Source organism: Lolium rigidum, chromosome 2 (assembly GCF_022539505.1).
Source record: "Lolium rigidum isolate FL_2022 chromosome 2, APGP_CSIRO_Lrig_0.1, whole genome shotgun sequence".
NCBI lineage: Eukaryota > Viridiplantae > Streptophyta > Magnoliopsida > Poales > Poaceae > Lolium > Lolium rigidum.
The window spans coordinates 17,241,990-17,263,151 of NC_061509.1; the positions used below are offsets into that span (position 1 = coordinate 17,241,990).

The 21,162-nt window shown below is 44.7% G+C and overlaps 1 protein-coding gene across 1 annotated transcript; it reads right to left on the reverse strand.

Annotated features, from left to right (window-relative positions):
* Positions 1 to 1,833: 1,833 nt before the first annotated feature.
* On the reverse strand, positions 1,834 to 3,270 carry LOC124686022 (protein trichome birefringence-like 19). The gene is made up of 2 exons (XM_047220030.1): positions 2,817 to 3,270; positions 1,834 to 2,705 (listed from the first exon to the last, which is right to left on the reverse strand). Exons 1-2 carry the CDS (start codon positions 3,258 to 3,260, stop codon positions 1,941 to 1,943), a joined length of 1,209 nt encoding a protein of 402 aa, XP_047075986.1. The 5' UTR covers positions 3,261 to 3,270; the 3' UTR covers positions 1,834 to 1,940.
* Between the last annotated feature and the right edge of the window lie 17,892 nt (positions 3,271 to 21,162).

Consider the following 21,162-nt stretch of genomic DNA (forward strand, 5'->3'; position numbering starts at 1 on the left):
CCACGAAATTTAATTTACTGAATTTTTTTTGGACACAAGATCCTCTTTGTCAATTCAGTTCCACACATAAAACTATTTTGCATCTGTTCTTCTCTTGCCCTGCAACTAAGTATGTCTGGAGCTTGGTAGGGATGGCAGTGGGTGCTCCTACTCGTCCTGGATCTTTTGCCCAGTTTTTTTGGTGGATGCCTCAGTTCTCTCAAGCTAGTCGCAACGTCCAGATCGCCGGCATGGCAGCTATCTGCTGGGCGATTTGAAAAACGCGTAACAGTTCTTGTTTTGAGCCAAACACTCTGAAAACTTCTACTAATCTAATCTGCCTTTACTGCTGCATTTATGAAATATTGGGCAGGTTTACACTCGGATCTTGATGCTACACAGCTCCAACAAGGTGTTGATGCCCTCCTTAATCTGGCCCTGGGTGCTGGAGGAAATGCAGCGGACAGTGGCGTTCGTCGCTTGACAAATCAAGCTGATGGAGACATGGAAATCGATGAGCAAGAAGATACTGATGATACGGACGCATGACTCCTCGTCTGAAAAACTCTGTTCCCCGTGATGGCCTTGTGATTTTGGTTAAAAATGTCGCCTGTTGTTGCTGGGATCAAAAATAGTTGGCTAAAATGTGGATGTAGAACTTGTTTCTCCCCGACCTGTGGACGTGCCCGGGAGTGGTGGCTTTTGGTTTATGTCGGTAGTTGTTTAGCTTGATCACTTGGTGGCGGTTCTTTTGCTGTAAAAATAACTAAGATTACTGGCGATGTTTTTCGTTATCAATGATAATGAAAATCGTTCCCTGTGCGGATCGCTTGGAAAAAATATAACAAAACAAAAATGGTGGAGATCGAGGTTTGGAGCCCATATTCCGCGATCATGGCATAGTGTTTTACAGAAGTTAGCACAATGAGAGAAATATCGTCTCAACATTGCCCGAGGGATGCAAATCAGGTGGCGCACCAGGTAGCTTGGAATGCTTATATGTCAAAACAATATTTAGTAGAGACGGTGATCCTCCAGGATTCATCAAACCGTTTGTGTTGAATGATGTAACTATTTTCTCTATTAAATAAAGCGCCATTAGGCATTCCATAAAAAAATCATGAACAATTAGGGTTTTGAAACAAAAAATACACCAATTTGTTGGTACCGTAACTAAAAATTACTGTTTTGGTACTTGTCGGTTCGGTTGAGATTTAACTTAGAGCTCGGTTGACACTGTGGCCATCAAATTTACATCGTGATGCGTGCACCTAAGAGTTGCACATGGATTGCAATCGTGATAGGAATTTTTTCATCCGATACCTCTCCGATGAGTGAACCAACAGCTGTTGCAACTTTGTGTTGCGTATTAGATGGTTTGATATGCAACATCGTACTGGAGAAAATGTAGTACTCATAGCAACTCTCAGTTGCACATGACTTACAACTAAGATCGGGTGATGTCAACCGAGGAGGAAAATCCCCTCCTTGTTTAGGTCTTCAGTTTATAATGAAATTTATAATGAAGTTCATATTCACAAAAGAAGTACTAGAAAAGAAGGAGATAGAACGGTTTATCAGACACCTGCCAAAACAACCTTTCTTATACATCTTTTCTTTATTAAGGACACCTTCCTCTATAAACATTATTAAGGAATGATTTTCTAAGAAATCTAAACGCGATTTTTTTTGAGAGTGAGGAAGATCCAACTCATTCATGTCCCTGACACATGGGGAAAACATGATGTGAGCGCCGATGTTCGAACATAGAATACTCTGTTTCTTTTTCTGTGCTTCGTGTCTGAGGAACAAACTTGTTGCGCATGCCATCATCAGTTCACATTTCCCGTGCACAAAGAGTAACTCAAACGACACTAAAATCTATCTCGAGGCCTACATTCCCGTGACAAAGATTTAACATGGAACCACGGCAGAAGCCAGAAACACGAGCAACTCATCGATCAAGCTCCGGCGAGTAGCATGTGGAGCAGCATCTCGTTCCACACGTCGACGGGGCCGGGCAGGCACCAGTGCACGCAGTCGTTGTACAGGGTCACGTTCTCGTGCGCCCAGTGCCCGTACCGGCTCGGGTGACCGTCCGGCCGGAGCACCATCGCCGCCGTCGCGTCCATCAGCATCATCTTCACCCCCCTCGCCGCCCCCTCCTTCGCCGCGGCGAACTCCTCCACCTGCGCCTGGTGGAGCTCGAGGTCCTGTCCGGCAACACCAACGCGCGCCGCGTACGGCTGCGTCCGCCGGCAGTCGCCGCCCTTGTCCCACTCCCCGCCCTCGAAGTGCGACGTCGGCGTCAGCGTCCGCACGATCGCCGTCCCCGTGAAGCCCTCCAGGCCCGCGATCGCCCGCAGCGCCGTGCGGAACGCGGCGCGCATGGAGTAGCGCAGCGTGAGCTCGGGCACGCCGGGGAGGTTGCAAGACTTGCAGCCCACGAGGTGGCCGCCGGCCTCGTAGAACAGGGACGGGTGCGTGAACCAGCTCGCCGCCGAGATGATGATGTAGTCGGCGCCGGACACGAACGGCAGCCACGCGTCGTCCGGCTCGTCCAGGTACAGGTTCCACAGCCCGTGGTCGGAGTCGGAGTTGTCGGACAGGTTCGCCTTGACGAGGAACGGCGACCGGTAGATGGAGAGGGTGAAGTCGTGCGACTCGTAGTACAGTGTCCTGAACTCTTGGTTGTCCGTCGTGGAGATGTCTTTCGGGTACTCCACCTGCAGATAAAGAAAAATTTCAATCGGACAATCATCAAATTTCGGAATGTAAAATCGATTCAAAATCCAAAGGAATTTGAGCTGCTAGATAGAATGATGAATTTTTATCACCTTGGACAAGAGGCAGACGAGGGACTGCATGTGGTTCCTAGCCAGCGAGTCCCCGACGAACGCCATGGACCGGTTGCTGACGACCTGCAAGAACCTCGCCGCGTCGAACCGCGGGAGCTCGCACCCGTCCGGCCGCCACCGCCACCTGAGGAAGCCGAGGTCCGGCCGGCCGTACTTCATGCAGTTCTGGTGCTCCTGGATGAACGCGCAGCTCCGGTTCGTGTAGTACGGCGCGCCGTCGTCGGGCACCCACTCACCCCGGAAGATGTCGCATCCCTCCGGCACAAGAGCAGAGGTGGAGTTGCTTACCCCAGAACCGGATGGGATCGCGGGGCTGTAGGTGCCGAAGAAAGACCCGCGGAGGCGCGTGCCGACGATGAGGAGGACAATGGCGACCGCCGGGAGGGACAGCGCCGTCGGATTGACCAGCCGGAGCTTCTGCATCGGCTGGTTCGCGGAGATCTGCTTCGATCTTCACTGTTGAGAAAGAGCTCGAGCAATAATGGTGTTTTTTTTTACCGGGGAGCGCTACTGCCGCAGCGCAGGCCGGCAGTTACTAGCTACCAGTAGCTTGCTCGTCTCTGGATAATCTGAGGAAAGCGACGGCATCATGTGGCTACCTTTGTCTGTGGCGCCCATGTGATGGTACGGTCCGCCAGTAACTTTTGCTTTGCTAATCAATTCATGATCTGGCATTGTTTGTAGGAGTATTTTGGTTTTGAACGGGTCATTGTTTGTATTGACTTCACAAGAGCGAGTACAATAAAAACAGGGATATCTAGTTTTCGTGCCTTCCTTATTAGCTGTACTCATATCTCCTAAACTTTAAACTTCTGCTCATCTTCACATTTTTTAATCTCAAACTCTCGTAAGAAGGTCAAACAGACGTTGCCTTTGAGTTAAGACGTTGCCTTTGAGTTAATGGCACTAATAGTTATGCTGACGTGTGAACCCACATAGGAACCGCGGCGCGTGGGTCTGCGTAGGGACCATGGCGAGTGGGTCCGTCGCTCACCTCCTGCCCTAGATGATTTGGAAAATAAAGCAGAACACATTTTCTCTCCACCTGTCTCGCTAATCTTATATATCTCTTTCTCGAAACAAATTAAAGCAATTTCTATCTCTCTCGGATGGCTCACATCATTCATTCCTTTTTACCTAATTTTTTTGCGAGAAATCCACCGATCTATTAATAATCATTAACAGTAGTACAAATAGCCCAAAAAGTAAAAAAATAATTACAAATTGGTACTCGGACCACCTAGCGAGGACTACATACACTAGCACAAACCGAAGGCGCGCTGTTGTCTTCGCCCCTCCATCGCTGGAGTCAGGCAAAGCTTGTCGTAGTAGAGCTTGTTGTAGTACCCAATTCGGTAGCAAATCTAGAGCAACTTCTCCTTCTCTTTTGCTTACCTATTTCAGCTTTGCCCAATTTGGTAGCAAACATCAAGAAACAAATGCAGATATAAGATAACCTAACATATATATACACCAGCAACATAAAGGTTCATAACATAGGCTAATAAGAGCAACCAAACACATAGCTTGAAAAGTGATACTTAGTTTTAACAAAATAAGCTGCATATGAAGGAGCAACACACACAAACACAGTTCGGCAGGCATCCATTCTTCAACCCATCATCATCGTCTCCAGCCACTGCCGCTTCCTCTCCTTCGTGTTGCCCCGACCCATGATCTTCGACAACTTGACCTTGGGAGATGGTATGTCAGCCCTCTCGATGGCCTGGTGATACGTCTCCAACGTATCGATAATTTCTTATGTTCCATGCTACATTATTGATGATATCTACATGTTTTATGCACATTATATGTCGTATTTACGCATTTTCTGGAACTAACCTATTAACAAGATGCCGAAGAGTCGATTCTTTGTTTTCTGCTGTTTTTGGTTTCGAAATCCTAGTAACGAAATATTCTCGGAATTGGACGAAATCAACGCCCGGGGTCCTATTTTTGCACGAAGCTTCCCGGAAGACCGAAGGAGAGTCGAAGTGGGGCCACGAGGTGGCGACACCACGGGCGGCGCGGCCAGGCCCCGGCCGCGCCGACCTATGGTGTGGGCCCCTCGTGCCGCCTCTTGACTCCGCCCTTCCGCCTACAAATAGCCTCCGTCGCGAAACCCCCGATACCGAGAGCCACGATACGGAAAACCTTCCGGAGACGCCGCCGCCGCGAATCCCATCTCGGGGGATTCGGGAGATCGCCTCCGGCACCTCGCCGGAGAGGGATTCATCTCCCGGAGGACTCTTCATCGCCATGATCGCCTCCGGAGTGATGAGTGAGTAGTTCACCCCTGGACTATGAGTCCATAGCGAGTAGCTAGATGGTCGTCTTCTCCTAATTGTGCTTCATTGTTGGATCTTGTGAGCTGCCTAACATGATCAAGATCATCTATCTGTAATTCTATATGTTGTGTTTGTCGGGATCCGATGAATAGAGAATACTATGTTATGGTGATTATCAATCTATTGTTTATGTGTTGTTTATGATCTTGCATGCTCTCCGTTATTAGTAGAGGCTCCGGCCAAGTTTTTACTCTTAACTCCAAGAGGGAGTATTTATGCTCGATAGTGGGTTCATGCCTTCATTGATACCTGGGACGAGTGACGGAAAGTTCTAAGGTTGTGATGTGCTCGTTGCCACTAGGGATAAAACATTGATTCTATGTCTAAGGATGTAGTTGTTGATTACATTACGCACCATACTTAATGCAATTGTCTCGTTGCTTTGCAACTTAATACCGAAAGGGGTTCGGATGATAACCTCGAAGGTGGACTTTTTAGGCATAGATGCAGTTGGATGGCGGTCTATGTACTTTGTCGTAATGCCCCGATTAAATCTCACTATATTTATCATATCATGTACATGCATTGTTATGCCCTTTTCTATTTGTCAATTGCCCGATTGTAATTTGTTCACCCAACATGCTTTTATCTTATGGGAGAGACACCTCTAGTGAACCGTGGACCCCAGTCCTATTCTTTACATCGCATACAATCTATTGCAATACTTGTTTTACTATTTTCTTGCAAACAATCATCTTCCACACAATACGGTTAATCCTTTGTTACAGCAAGCCGGTGAGATTGACAACCTCGCTGTTTCGTTGGGGCAAAGTACTTTGGTTGTGTTGTGCAGATTCCACGTTGGCGCCGGAATCCCTGGTGTTGCGCCGCATCACATTTCGCCACCATCAACCTTCAACGTGCTTCTTGGCTCCTACTGGTTCGATAAACCTTGGTTTCATACTGAGGGAAACTTGCTTCTATACGCATCATACCTTCCACTTGGGGTTCCTGATACGTCTCCAACGTATCTATAATTTCTTATGTTCCATGCCACATTATTGATGATATCTACATGTTTTATGCACACTTTATGTCATATTCGTGCATTTTCTGGAACTAACCTATTAACAAGATGCCGAAGTGCCGGTTCCGTTTTCTCGCTGTTTTTGGTTTCGAAATCCTAGTAACGAAATATTCTCGAATCGGACGAAATCAACGCCCGGGTTCCTATTTTTCCCGGAACCATCCAGAACACCCGAGAGCCGCCGGAGGAAGCCCCGGGGGCCCCACACCACACCCTGGCGTGGCCGGAGGGGGCGCGCCGCCCTATGGTGTGGTGGCCCCAGGCCCCCTCCGAGGCTGCCCTTTCGCCTATTTAAAGCCTCCGTCGCGAAAACCCTATTACGGAGGACGAAACCCACAGAAACCTTCCAGAGCCGCCGCCATCGCGAAGCCAAGATCTGGGGACAGGAGTCTCCGTTCCGGCACCCTGCCGGAGCGGGGAAGTGCCCCGGAAGGCTTCTCCATTGACACCGCTGCCATCTCCACCGCCATCTTCATCAACGCTGCTGCTCCCATGAGGAGGGAGTAGTTCTCCATCGAGGCTCGGGGCTGTACCGGTAGCTATGTGGTTCATCTCTCTCCTATGTGCTTCAATACAATAATCTCATGAGCTGCCTTACATGATTGAGATTCACATGATGATGCTTGTAATCTAGATGTCATTGTGCTAGTCAAGTGAGTTTTACTTATGTGATCTCCGGAGACTCCTTGTCCCACGTGTGTAAAGGTGACAGTGTGTGCACCGTATGGGTCTCTTAGGCAATATTTCACAGAATACTTATTCACTGTTATGAATGGCATAGTGAAGTGCTTAATTATATCTCTTTATGATTGCAATGTGTTTTGTATCACAATTTATCTATGTGCTACTCTAGTAATGTTATTAAAGTAGTTTTATTCCTCCTACACGGTGTAATGGTGACAGTGTGTGCACTCGTGTTAGTACTTGGCGTAGGCTATGATTATGATCTCTTGTAGATTATGAAGTTAACTATTGCTATGATGGTATTGATGTGATCTATTCCTCCTACCTGGCGTGAAGGTGACAGTGTGCATGCTATGTTAGTACTTGGTTTAGTCGTGTCGATCTTTCATGCACTCTAAGGTTATTTAAATATGAACATTTAATTGTGGAGCTTGTTAACTCCGACATTGAGGGTTCGTGTAATCCTACGCAATGTGTTCATCATCCAACAAGAGAGTGTAGAGTATGCATTTATCTATTCCGTTATGTGATCAATGTTGAGAGTGTCCACTAGTGAAAGTCTAATCCCTAGGCCTTGTTCCTAAATATCGCTATCGCTGCTTGTTTACTTGTTTTACTCTAGCGTTACTCGCTTGTTTACTTCCTACAATATTACTACCATCAATCGCACGCCGACAAGCTATTTTCTCGGCGCCGTACTATCTGCTCATATTCATTCATACCACTTGTATTTCACTATCTCTTCGCCGAACTAGTGCACCTATTAGGTGTGTTGGAGACACAAGAGACTTCTTGCTTTGTGGTTGCGGGGTTGCATGAGAGGGATATCTTTGACCTCTTCCTCCCTGAGTTCGATAAACCTTGGGTAATCCACTTAAGGGAAACTTGTTGCTGTTCTACAAACCTCTGCTCTTGGAGGCCCAACACTGTCTACAAGAATAGAAGCACCTGTAGACATCAAGCACTTTTTTGGCGCCGTTGCCGGGGAGGAAAGGTAAAAGGTACTCACACTCCGGATCTCGGCTACTAAGCTATTTTCCGGCGCCGTTGTAAGTACTCGAAGCTATTTCCTTTAGACTCTGCAATTGCGACATTTGGTTTCTTGTTTACACTAGTTAGGCATAATGGACAACAATGACCTTCTTATTCTATTTCCTGATTTAAGACCTGGATGGTTTGATGCGAAAATTAAAAAACCCATGGAACATATTAATATGAATGCTTTGAACACTATTGTTGCTAATGCTATGGAAAATTCTAAGCTTGGGGAAGCTGGCTTTGATGAGCATGATATTTTTAGTCCCCCAAGCATTGAGGAGAAAATTTACTTTGATGATACTATGCCTCCTATATTTGATGATGAGAATAATAATGATAGCTACTTTGTTGAATTTGCTCCCACTACAACTAATAAAATTGATTATGCTTATGTGGAGAGTAATAATTTTATGCATGAGACTCTGTCAACACCCGGATTTTTAAGTCCAGATGCCTATTATGCCATTCATCGCAATCCCAGGAATATTGTTTTTGCGAGACATAATAGATTGATATCACAACACATCATTCATTACATCACATAATTGTCTTACATAGAGGGATCACATGATCCAGTCTTAATACATCATAGTGGATCTAGAGATCCTATTACAAAACACATAGCGGAAGCGAAGTAACGGTTGCGGTCCATCTATTCCACAGTGCAATCGTTGACGTCAGGAGTGATCCTAGTTGTTGTAGACGTCCCGCTGTCCATCTTCCTCGTGTCGCTGTTCTCCTTCATAGTCCGGCCATTTGAATAGCCAGGGACAAAGCCATGAGTACTTTAAAGTACTCGCAAACTAATACTAATGTAAGCACTATCAACTATAGTAAGGGGGGGCTAAGCTCTAAGTTTATTTGCATAAAGCCAATTTTATTTCATAAGCATTTAGTAAAAAGCCTCTTCATTTGCTAACTAACCCAAGTGGGAACATTAGTGTCATTCCCACAACTCTGTTGTGATTCAAGTCAAAGTCACCATTTCAAGTTCGGATCACAAGTCACCCTTCACATGTCACATTTTTGAAAATGGTCCGATGACTGAACAAGTATGGCCTTTCCAATCGTCCGTAACCGTGGACACGGCTATTCGAATAGTTCTACACTCTGCAGAGGTCGTACACTTGTGCCACAATATTTGCAATAATCCGTCGTGGTTAATCGGCCCCTGATTTATCATACTCCGTATGCGGACTACCAACCATAACCTTTCACTTATACACTCTAGTACAGGCACCTCTCCCCATGAGCTTGGCCTCCCGTGAAAACCAACCTGTTAACCCGGAACCGCACGAGGCTTGGGCCGGACAATTCACCTCATTCACGTCATATCACATCATTTCTTTTGTAGAGGCAGCCCTCGGCATAACCCCGATGACGCTTGTTTAGAGGGAACCCATACTAAAGCACATAAATTTCTAGTTAAGCCCTTACCCATGTCGGGTATTGTGGGGGTACTTGCAAAATTGGAATGGTATCGCATCCGAACCCAACCATCAGTTTTTGTAAAATTCACCATGTCATTCACAAGTCACATTCACCTTCAAAATCTTTCAATAGAATGACTCATCATTCCAAGGTTTTCAAAGTCATTTCATTTCACAAGTTCCCATCTAGAGTAGTCAATTTTATTTGTTAGCACTAGCAACTAATCATGAGGGGTGCTATCTAACTTTCATTGCTCTAGGCTAAATTTGATACTCTTGTAGTATTCTATCTCTAGACCAAAGTTAACTATAAAAGTAAGTTATAATAATCAAAGTAAAAGCTTGTAAGAATAAAACTTGGGATGGGATCATGAAGCCTAAAGTAAATTGGTGAGTGTGCCTTGCTCTAGTAGAGCTTTGCACTTTGCAAGAATATTAGCTTGCAACCATGGAACTTGCAAAGGTGTCAGCTTGCATTAATAATAGCTTGCCTTGGTTGGAGTAGTGATCAAAGTTCTCTTCCTCTTCAAAGTAGTCCTCCTCCTCCTCGGGTACTCCTCGGTACTAGCGTCTAGATACGGGTACAATACACACAATTACCACACAAAGTCTAAGTACTAGACTAAGCACACACATACATTACTCCTACTAAGCTATCACTCAACATGCTTATTAGTTGAGTTGATTTAATTCTATCTTTAAGAAAAATAATTTTCTCTTATTATAAATATTAATTAGAGTTTCTATTTATTTCTTGAGAGAAAATAATTTCCTCTCATTAAATATTATTAAGATTTAATTTCCTTCATGAATAAGATGTGACCTAGGTTGACTAAAGTCAACCTCTTCACAAGTATCAATTTGGAAGTGATTTAAATGAGGCACACCACCTTATGCCTTTTTATTACTCATGATTAATGATTTAATATCATCAACTAATTTAATATGAGTTTAAAATTGACCATAGTCTAGACCCCATATTCACTTAGTTGAGGCAAGATTTAAATGAGACCACTACATCTCATAAGATTTAATAAGTAGCCTTGAATAATTTTAAATACTACTATGAAAATGATTGGATATTTTTAAATAAAAACCTATGGATTATTACTACATGTGTCATTAATTTTCATTGAATCCTTTGGGGTAAGTATTTAAATGAGAGGCTACACCTCATATAGTTTAATACCACATACCAATGATTAAATGAGGTGTAGCACCTCATACCATTTAATAACACTACATATGATTTAAATCTCTAAGTAATTCATATAAGTGAGTTTGGCCAGGGGCCCAAACATCACATGAATTCATTTGAGACAAGATTTAAATGAAGTATAAAACTTCATAAGACTTACTTAATAGTTTTGGACAAGTATCAACTAGTTAAACTAGCCATATTATCCACTACTTAAACTAGGGCATGATCATACAAAGTGACCACACCATTTTACTGCATAAACAATTGGTGTAAGTCAAATGTGAGCTATTAGAGTTGGAATTAACTTAATATCTATTTTGGTTGGTTTTTAAGAATTATTTGAATAGGGAAAAGTCCCTGTCTTGTTATTTTTGTCATATTTATTCTACAACGAATTTGACCATGAGGCCAGTGGCATGTTGTAGAGAATTTTAGTGGCTTTCCAACAATATAAAATTTACTGAATTTGGTTTATCCAATTTGAAATGGTTGAATTTCAAAGTTTGGGCAGTATTGAATATTGTTTGGAAATGTTTAAATTGAGTTTGAATCAAAAAGGCCGGCGGGAAAAGCTAACGGGCCGAAACGGCGTGAAATGGCCCAGGTCCAGCCCACCACGGTCCACGGACGCGTGGGCTGCCCGACTGTGGTGGGGCTGGCTCTGTCGGCGGCTCACCGCACCCGACTCGGTACGGGGCGACGTGGGACGCACGATTAGATCGTGATCCGACGGATCACGTCCATCGTCGTCGACGAGGAGAAGAGCTCGCCGGCGCGGCTCGGGTAGGGGTCGGAGGGTCACCTGGACTCCGGCGAGGGGTTGGCAATATGCTCGACGAAGGTGTAGACGACGGCGGTCCTCCTGGTAGCCGCAGCGTCTCCGGGGAGGGCTCCAATCGGCGGCGAGCTTCCGCGGCGGCGCTCGGCAGTGAGGTGGCGATTGGCGAGCTACGGTGGCTAATGTCGACGGTGGAGTGGCTCGGGCGGTCGAGGGAGAAGAGGGAAGGTGCTCGGTGTGCTCGGATCGTCAAATGGGAGTCTCCTTTTATAGGCAAGCGAGTGGCCGTGGGTGTCTGCGGCGATGGCGACATGGGCGCGGCGTCTCCGGTGGTCTAGCGAGCTAGGCGAGGGCGGCATCCTGTTCGCAGCATCGTGGCGGTCCTCCGGGCGGCGACGGCGTGGTCGGGGAGGGCCTGGTTGTGTCGCCTCGTGTCCATGTCCGGTGGCGGCGTTCGCGGGGTCTCCTTCTCCGGCCACGGCGGCGGCGGTCCAGGGTCTGGTCGAGGTGGTGTCTGGTGGCTTCCAGGTGTCGTGGGGATGCTCAAGGCGTCAAGAGCGGGGCCAGTGCGAGAGGGAGACGGTGGGGTGGCGCGTGTCCAGGGCGTGCACGGCGTGCACACTCGCGACGCGAGCGGCATGGCCCTGCCATGCTGGGCGCGCGTGGTGCGGCGTGTGGTCGCTGCTCCTTCGACCATGGCGAGTGTAGGCGGCGCTAGGGTGGTGTGCTCGGTGCGTTCTGGCACTGTGGCCATGGCTAGGGAAGAAGAAAAGAGGGGGAGCTCGACGTGTGTGGCATGGGCCGGCATGGCCATGGCTAGGCCATGTTGTGCCCTCCTCCTAGGGTTCACTGCTGGGGTTTGGATGTAGAGGGGACCAGGGAGCATGTAGAGGCAAGGTGGTGTGAGTAGGGTTGGGGGAAAACACTATTTCAAATAGTGTGGCATTGTTCCATAATTGAAATTCCACAAATTTGTCCAAATTTGATTTAATTCAGAGGGTTGACCAATTTGAAAGGGTGTGTTTGGTTTGGTTCTAAATGACCAGAGGCAAGGAGAGGTGGTGGTGGAATTTAGAAAATCAAAATATTGCAAAGTTCACTAAGTGGGAGATTGTTCCACTTAATTAAAAGTTGCAACTTTGCATGAGCATAGTTATTGATCCAAGATGATTTTGGCATGGTGCTCTTTACCAAAGTTGTTCACCTTGATGTGCTCTTGGATGACATGCAAAGAATTGGGAAAGTTTAGTTTGAAAAACTTGAAATAGAGAGGCTCAAAGTAGTGACCAGAATATAAAGGGCAGATTTGACCATTATTGTATGTGAGCAAATTTGGAGTTTGGATTTGATTTGAATGGTGTTTCTTTGATTCAAAAGTTTTAATAAGTGTTTAGTAACATTATTCAACTAATGGTGAAGACCAAATGGGTCTAGGTCCAAGGTTTGGAAAAATGGCCTAAGCCATATATGTGAGGGTTTTGTGATTTTCTACTTTGTATTCTTTTCTTTTTCTTTGCTTCACTTTGGCATTGGTGTGGTTCATTTGGGATTAGAATAAGTTGGGAAAAAGGTTCACACCATTTTGGGACAAGGTGGGTGCCTAGGTCAAATTTTAATATTTTGATTAAGTGCCACATATGCCTCTATGCATATGTTGCTTTTGATTTTTAATTTGATTTGGTTTGACCCAATTGATGTTGTTGAGTCTTGAAATGGCATATGGAAGTGATCCAATCATCCACAACAAGTCCCAAGGTCAAACTTCCAAAATTCACAAATTTGCATGTTACTCTCATATGCCTCTAGGGCATTTTTAATTTCTTTTTATTTTCTTTGAAAACCAATTGGATTTGGTTTGATAAGTACTAGGTAAGGTATATGAAGGTTTTCCAAACCTCTAAGCAAAGTAGAAAGGCTTAGGGTGAAGTTTTATGAATATAGCCCTAGGCACATATGCCTCTTTCTTATTTAATTTCCTTTTATTTTAATTTAGCTAGGGTGGTGAAAAGAGGGGTGAAGTTTAGGGTTTAGTAGGGTTCATAAATGGTTCACCACTATTTAGCATAAATACTAAAGGTAGGGTTTAAGATTTACCTATTAGGACTATATGCCTTCATATGTCTTTTTCTTTATTTTGGGATTTCTCAAAATAGATCCACTTGGTTTTGAGAAGGTTAGGGTTTAGGTTTTTCTTATTTGATTTCTCTTTTCTTTTATTTGGTTTGTGATCTTCACTTGATCACTTTAGGGTTTTAGGGTTTATCACATAAGCATAATAACACTCATCATGGCAAAACACAAGGATTGGGTATGAGCACTATGCATTGCACTCTATTTAAGAAAAGTTTTTGTTGGTTCTCATTTTTGGAAAAAGGGAAATTTATTTTATCTTTGTTTTGAAATTTGGGGTGTTACAAACCCTTCCCCCTTAAACAAATCTCGTCCCGAGATTTTAAGAAAAGTTAGGTTCCTAAGAGAGATTGAGCATTTTATTAACAGGAGGACATACTTGGCATGGTCTGGGGTGCTTCCCGAGCTTCAGTGGCAGTCATGTGGTAGAGACGGCCGTTGTTGTTGTTCTGATTCCTTCTTCCGCAAAGCGGCGCTGTTGCTGAGCAGGTGCTGCGGTATTGGCGGCAATCCTGGCAAGCTTCTTGGGGCACTCATTGGAGAAGTGACCCACAACTCCACATTCGTAGCAGTTGACTGTGGACTTGTCTTTGAGGTTGATGGGAACAGTGTTGCTTCCAGTCTTTGGGCCTGTGTTGTTGTTGCTGTTGTTCCCGTTGTTGTTACTGTTGTTGTTGTGGTGGTTGTTGTTGTTGTTGTTGTTGCCTCCGGGCTTCGGGGGTCCTCCGTTGTTGTTGGTGTAGTTGGGGCGATAATTCTGAGCAGGGGGTTTATTGTATCTTGGGGTGAATCCTCCAGCTTGAGTTGTTGCGGTGTTTCGGGTATGGTGGGGTCCACTCGGTTCATCATTCTTCTCTTGCGGTTCTCGTTGGCTTGATGCAAGCTTTCCTTCCATCTCGTATGGCTGAGTCCACAAGGGCTTCTAAGTCAGCGAACGGAATGTTCACTAACACAGTTTGCATCTCGTCATGCAGTCCGTTCAGAAATCTTTCCTTCCTCTTCTCATTGGTGTCTGTCTCATCCGGGGCGTACCTTGACAGAGTAAGAAACCTGTCGCGGTATTCTACCACGGACATTCGGCCTTGCTTGAGTTCCCGGAACTCGTCTCTCATTTTCTTGATTAGTCCTTGGGGCACATGGTATTTACTAAACTTCAGCTTGAAGTCTTCCCAGTTCATCATTTGTCCAGTATTCATTGCGCGGGCACTTGTCCACCAAGCTCTTGCAGGTCCTGACAGATAGTGGGTGGCAAACAGTACTTTCTCTGCGGCTTCTACTCCCGCAACTTCTAAGTTGTTCTCCATTGTCTGGAGCCAGTCATCTGCGTCAAGTGGCTCTTCAGTCTTGCTAAAAATCGGAGGGTTGGTGTTCTGAAAGTTCTTGAGCTTTGATCCTGGGTGATCATGGTTTCCATGGCCTTGATTGTTCCGAGCTATCCGTTGCGGTGCAGCCTAAGTTGGCTTGTCGTTCAGCTCTCGTGGCTTCGCGATCTTCCATCATCATCTGGAGCATCTGCATCATTGCGTCTTGGTTGCGGTTTGGTGGGGCCATCTGATCATTGAGATAGATGATAAGATAAGAGGGAAATTTCTATGGTTTATTTGAGTTAAGGTTCACAAAGTTTTCAAAACTTGAGTAGTGTTGAGGGGGTAAAAACCAACAACACTTTTTCATTCATACCAAGCATCACACATTACAAATCTAACACACCGTTGGTTGGAAGAACCATTCATCGCTCTACGATACAAGGGGGGTCCTGATACAAACTCACACCTACGATAGTGCCTTAATAATACTACTCTTCAGGGGGAATTTTTCGTCTTCACTGTTGAGGTGCTTGGCGAAGGGCGAGGGCGTTGTCCAAATCCTCGCGGGTTTTGTACTGCCCGAAGTCCCGAGGGGCTTTATAGGGGTTCATCTCTCGGTTGTGGTGGGGGCATGGTCATCGGTCTTCCCATGGGGTCATGTCTTGGGTAGTAGATGAAGCGAGTGTTCTTGATCTTGTCCTCATTTTGTCCACACAGACGGGAAATTGCTTCTTGCATAGCTTTGTCTAGTCCTTCCTTCCAGGTGTTTCCCGTTACGTAAAACCATATGGTTTCCCATACCGGGGCTTCAAGCTTTCTTCCTAGATCAGCGGAAACTTCCCACCGGGGTGATCCTCCCAACTGATTATTGAAGGATGTTCCAAAGAATTCGGGGTACGGGTGTCCTAGATATTCCACTAGTTGCTTCAATTCCTTTTCGAACCTCAGTTCTCCTCCGTGACCAAGCTGATAGCATTCCCATTGGTATTCCATCTGTGAGTAATTAGGATAAGTAAGTTAGAGAAGTGATCAAGTGTGCAAAATTTTTATGTAATATTTACAAGGAAAAGTGGAGTATGGATCTCTTATTTTGGAAAAGATCTCAAGGATAAGAGTGAGAATAATTTTTCATAAATATTCACTTCATTTGTTTTTGAAACTAAATTTTTCAGGACGTCCATTCTAACTAGGGTCTCCTAAGGTCAAACCTGGCTCTGATACCAACTTGTCAACACCCGGATTTTTAAGTCCAGATGCCTATTATGCCATTCATCGCAATCCCAGGAATATTGTTTTTGCGAGACATAATAGATTGATATCACAACACATCATTCATTACATCACATAATTGTCTTACATAGAGGGATCACATGATCCAGTCTTAATACATCATAGTGGATCTAGAGATCCTATTACAAAACACATAGCGGAAGCGAAGTAACGGTTGCGGTCCATCTATTCCACAGTAACCGTTGACGTCAGGAGTGATCCTAGTTGTTGTAGACGTCCTGCTGTCCATCTTCCTCGTGCTGCTGTTCTCCTTCATAGTCTGGCCATTTGAATAGCCAGGGACAAAGCCATGAGTACTTTAAAGTACTCGCAAACTAATACTAATGTAAGCACTATCAACTATAGTAAGGGGGGGGGGGGCTAAGCTCTAAGTTTATTTGCATAAAGCCAATTTTATTTCATAAGCATTTAGTAAAAAGCCTCTTCATTTGCTAACTAACCCAAGTGGGAACATTAGTGTCATTCCCACAACTCTGTTGTGATTCAAGTCAAAGTCACCATTTCAAGTTCAGATCACAAGTCACCCTTCACATGTCACATTTTTGAAAATGGTCTGATGACGGAACAGTATGGCCTTTCCAATCGTCCGTAACCGTGGACACGGCTATTCGAATAGTTCTACACTCTGCAGAGGTCGTACACTTGTGCCACAATATTTGCAATAATCCGTCGTGGTTAATCGGCTCCTGATTTATCATACTCCGTATGCGGACTACCAACCATAACCTTTCACTTATACACTCTAGTACAGGCACCTCTCCCCATGAGCTTGGCCTCCCGGTGAAAACCAACCCGTTAACCCGGGAACCGCACAGGGCTTGGGCCGGACAATTCACCTCATTCACGTCATATCACATCATTTCTTTTGTAGAGGCAGCCCTCGGCATAACCCCGATGACGCTTGTTTAGAGGGAACCCATACTAAAGCACATAAATTTCTAGTTAAGCCCTTACCCATGTCGGGTATTGTGGGGGTACTTGCAAAATTGGAATGGTATCGCATCCGAACCCAACCATCAGTTTTTGTAAAATTCACCATGTCATTCACAAGTCACATTCACCTTCAAAATCTTTCAATAGAATGACTCATCATTCCAAGGTTTTCAAAGTCATTTCATTTTACAAGTTCCCATCTAGAGTAGTCAATTTTATTTGTTAGCACTAGCAACTAATCATGAGGGGTGCTATCTAACTTTCATTGCTCTAGGCTAAATTTGATACTCTTGTAGTATTCTATCTCTAGACCAAAGTTAACTATAAAAGTAAGTTATAATAATCAAAGTAAAAGCTTGTAAGAATAAAACTTGGGATGGGATCATGAAGCCTAAAGTAAATTGGTGAGTGTGCCTTGCTCTAGTAGAGCTTTGCACTTTGCAAGAATATTAGCTTGCAACCATGGAACTTGCAAAGGTGTCAGCTTGCATTAATAATAGCTTGCCTTGGTTGGAGTAGTGATCAAAGTTCTCTTCCTCTTCAAAGTAGTCCTCCTCCTCCTCGGGGTACTCCTCGGTACTAGCGTCTAGATACGGGTACAATACACACAATTACCACACAAAGTCTAAGTACTAGACTAAGCACACACATACATTACTCCTACTAAGCTATCACTCAACATGCTTATTAGTTGAGTTGATTTAATTCTATCTTTAAGAAAAATAATTTTCTCTTATTATAAATATTAATTAGAGTTTCTATTTATTTCTTGAGAGAAAATAATTTCCTCTCATTAAATATTATTAAGATTTAATTTCCTTCATGAATAAGATGTGACCTAGGTTGACTAAAGTCAACCTCTTCACAAGTATCAATTTGGAAGTGATTTAAATGAGGCACACCACCTTATGCCTTTTTATTACTCATGATTAATGATTTAATATCATCAACTAATTTAATATGAGTTTAAAATTGACCATAGTCTAGACCCCATATTCACTTAGTTGAGGCAAGATTTAAATGAGACCACTACATCTCATAAGATTTAATAAGTAGCCTTGAATAATTTTAAATACTACTATGAAAATGATTGGATATTTTTAAATAAAAACCTATGGATTATTACTACATGTGTCATTAATTTTCATTGAATCCTTTGGGGTAAGTATTTAAATGAGAGGCTACACCTCATATAGTTTAATACCACATACCAATGATTAAATGAGGTGTAGCACCTCATACCATTTAATAACACTACATATGATTTAAATCTCTAAGTAATTCATATAAGTGAGTTTGGCCAGGGGCCCAAACATCACATGAATTCATTTGAGACAAGATTTAAATGAAGTATAAAACTTCATAAGACTTACTTAATAGTTTTGGACAGTATCAACTAGTTAAACTAGCCATATTATCCACTACTTAAACTAGGGCATGATCATACAAAGTGACCACACCATTTTACTGCATAAACAATTGGTGTAAGTCAAATGTGAGCTATTAGAGTTGGAATTAACTTAATATCTATTTTGGTTGGTTTTTAAGAATTATTTGAATAGGGAAAAGTCCCTGTCTTGTTATTTTTGTCATATTTATTCTACAACGAATTTGACCATGAGGCCAGTGGCATGTTGTAGAGAATTTTAGTGGCTTTCCAACAATATAAAATTTACTGAATTTGGTTTATCCAATTTGAAATGGTTGAATTTCAAAGTTTGGGCAGTATTGAATATTGTTTGGAAATGTTTAAATTGAGTTTGAATCAAAAAGGCCGGCGGGAAAAGCTAACGGGCCGAAACGGCGTGAAATGGCCCAGGTCCAGCCCACCACGGTCCACGGACGCGTGGGCTGCCTGACAGGGTGGGGCTGGCCTGTCAGCGGCTCACCGCACCCGAATCGGTACGGGGCGACGTGGGACGCACGATTAGATCGTGATCCGACGGATCACGTCCATCGTCGTCGACGAGGAGAAGAGCTCGCCGGCGCGGCTCGGGTAGGGGGTCGGAGGGTCACCCGGACTCCGGCGAGGGGTTGGCAATATGCTCGACGAAGGTGTAGACGACGGCGGTCCTCCCGGTAGCCGCAGCTGTCTCCGGGGAGGGCTCCAATCGGCGGCGAGCTTCCGCGGCGGCGCTCGGCAGTGAGGTGGCGATTGGCGAGCTACGGTGGCTAATGTCGACGGTGGAGTGGCTCGGGCGGTCGAGGGAGAAGAGGGGAAGGTGCTGGTGTGCTCGGATCGTCAAATGGGAGTCTCCTTTTATAGGCAAGCGAGTGGCCGTGGGTGCTGCGGCGATGGCGACATGGGCGCGGCGTCTCCGGTGGTCTAGCGAGCTAGGCGAGGGCGGCATCCTGTTCAGAGCATCGTGGCGGTCCTCCAGGCGGCGACAGCGTGGTCGGGGAGGGCCTGGTTGTGTCGCCTCGTGTCCATGTCTGGTGGCGGCGTTCGCGGGGTCTCCTTCTCCGGCCACGGCGGCGGCGGTCCAGGGTCTGGTCGAGGTGGTGTCTGGTGGCTTCCAGGTGTCGTGGGGATGCTCAAGGCGTCAAGAGCGGGGCCAGTGCGAGAGGGAGACGGTGGGGTGGCGCGTGTCCAGGGCGTGCACGGCGTGCACACTCGCGACGCGAGCGGCATGGCCCTGCCATGCTGGGCGCGCGTGGTGCGGCGTGTGGTCGCTGCTCCTTCGACCATGGCGAGTGTAGGCGGCGCTAGGGTGGTGTGCTGGTGCGTTCTGGCACTGTGGCCATGGCTAGGGAAGAAGAAAAAGAGGGGGAGCTCGACGTGTGTGGCATGGGCCGGCATGGCCATGGCTAGGCCATGTTGTGCCCTCCTCCTAGGGTTCACTGCTGGGGTTTGGATGTAGAGGGGACCAGGGAGCATGTAGAGGCAAGGTGGTGTGAGTAGGGTTGGGGGAAAACACTATTTCAAATAGTGTGGCATTGTTCCATAATTGAAATTCCACAAATTTGTCCAAATTTGATTTAATTCAGAGGGTTGACCAATTTGAAAGGGTGTGTTTGGTTTGGTTCTAAATGACCAGAGGCAAGGAGAGGTGGTGGTGGAATTTAGAAAATCAAAATATTGCAAAGTTCACTAAGTGGGAGATTGTTCCACTTAATTAAAAGTTGCAACTTTGCATGAGCATAGTTATTGATCCAAGATGATTTTGGCATGGTGCTCTTTACCAAAGTTGTTCACCTTGATGTGCTCTTGGATGACATGCAAAGAATTGGGAAAGTTTAGTTTGAAAAACTTGAAATAGAGAGGCTCAAAGTAGTGACCAGAATATAAAGGGCAGATTTGACCATTATTGTATGTGAGCAAATTTGGAGTTTGGATTTGATTTGAATGGTGTTTCTTTGATTCAAAAAGTTTTAATAAGTGTTTAGTAACATTATTCAACTAATGGTGAAGACCAAATGGGTCTAGGTCCAAGGTTTGGAAAAATGGCCTAAGCCATATATGTGAGGGTTTTGTGATTTTCTACTTTGTATTCTTTTCTTTTTCTTTGCTTCACTTTGGCATTGGTGTGGTTCATTTGGGATTAGAATAAGTTGGGAAAAAGGTTCACACCATTTTGGGACAAGGTGGGTGCCTAGGTCAAATTTTAATATTTTGATTAAGTGCCACATATGCCTCTATGCATATGTTGCTTTTGATTTTTAATTTGATTTGGTTTGACCCAATTGATGTTGTTGAGTCTTGAAATGGCATATGGAAGTGATCCAATCATCCACAACAAGTCCCAAGGTCAAACTTCCAAAATTCACAAATTTGCATGTTACTCTCATATGCCTCTAGGGCATTTTTAATTTCTTTTTATTTTCTTTGAAAACCAATTGGATTTGGTTTGATAAGTACTAGGTAAGGTATATGAAGGTTTTCCAAACCTCTAAGCAAAGTAGAAAGGCTTAGGGTGAAGTTTTATGAATATAGCCCTAGGCACATATGCCTCTTTCTTATTTAATTTCCTTTTATTTTAATTTAGCTAGGGTGGTGAAAAGAGGGGTGAAGTTTAGGGTTTAGTAGGGTTCATAAATGGTTCACCACTATTTAGCATAAATACTAAAGGTAGGGTTTAAGATTTACCTATTAGGACTATATGCCTTCATATGTCTTTTTCTTTATTTTGGGATTTCTCAAAATAGATCCACTTGGTTT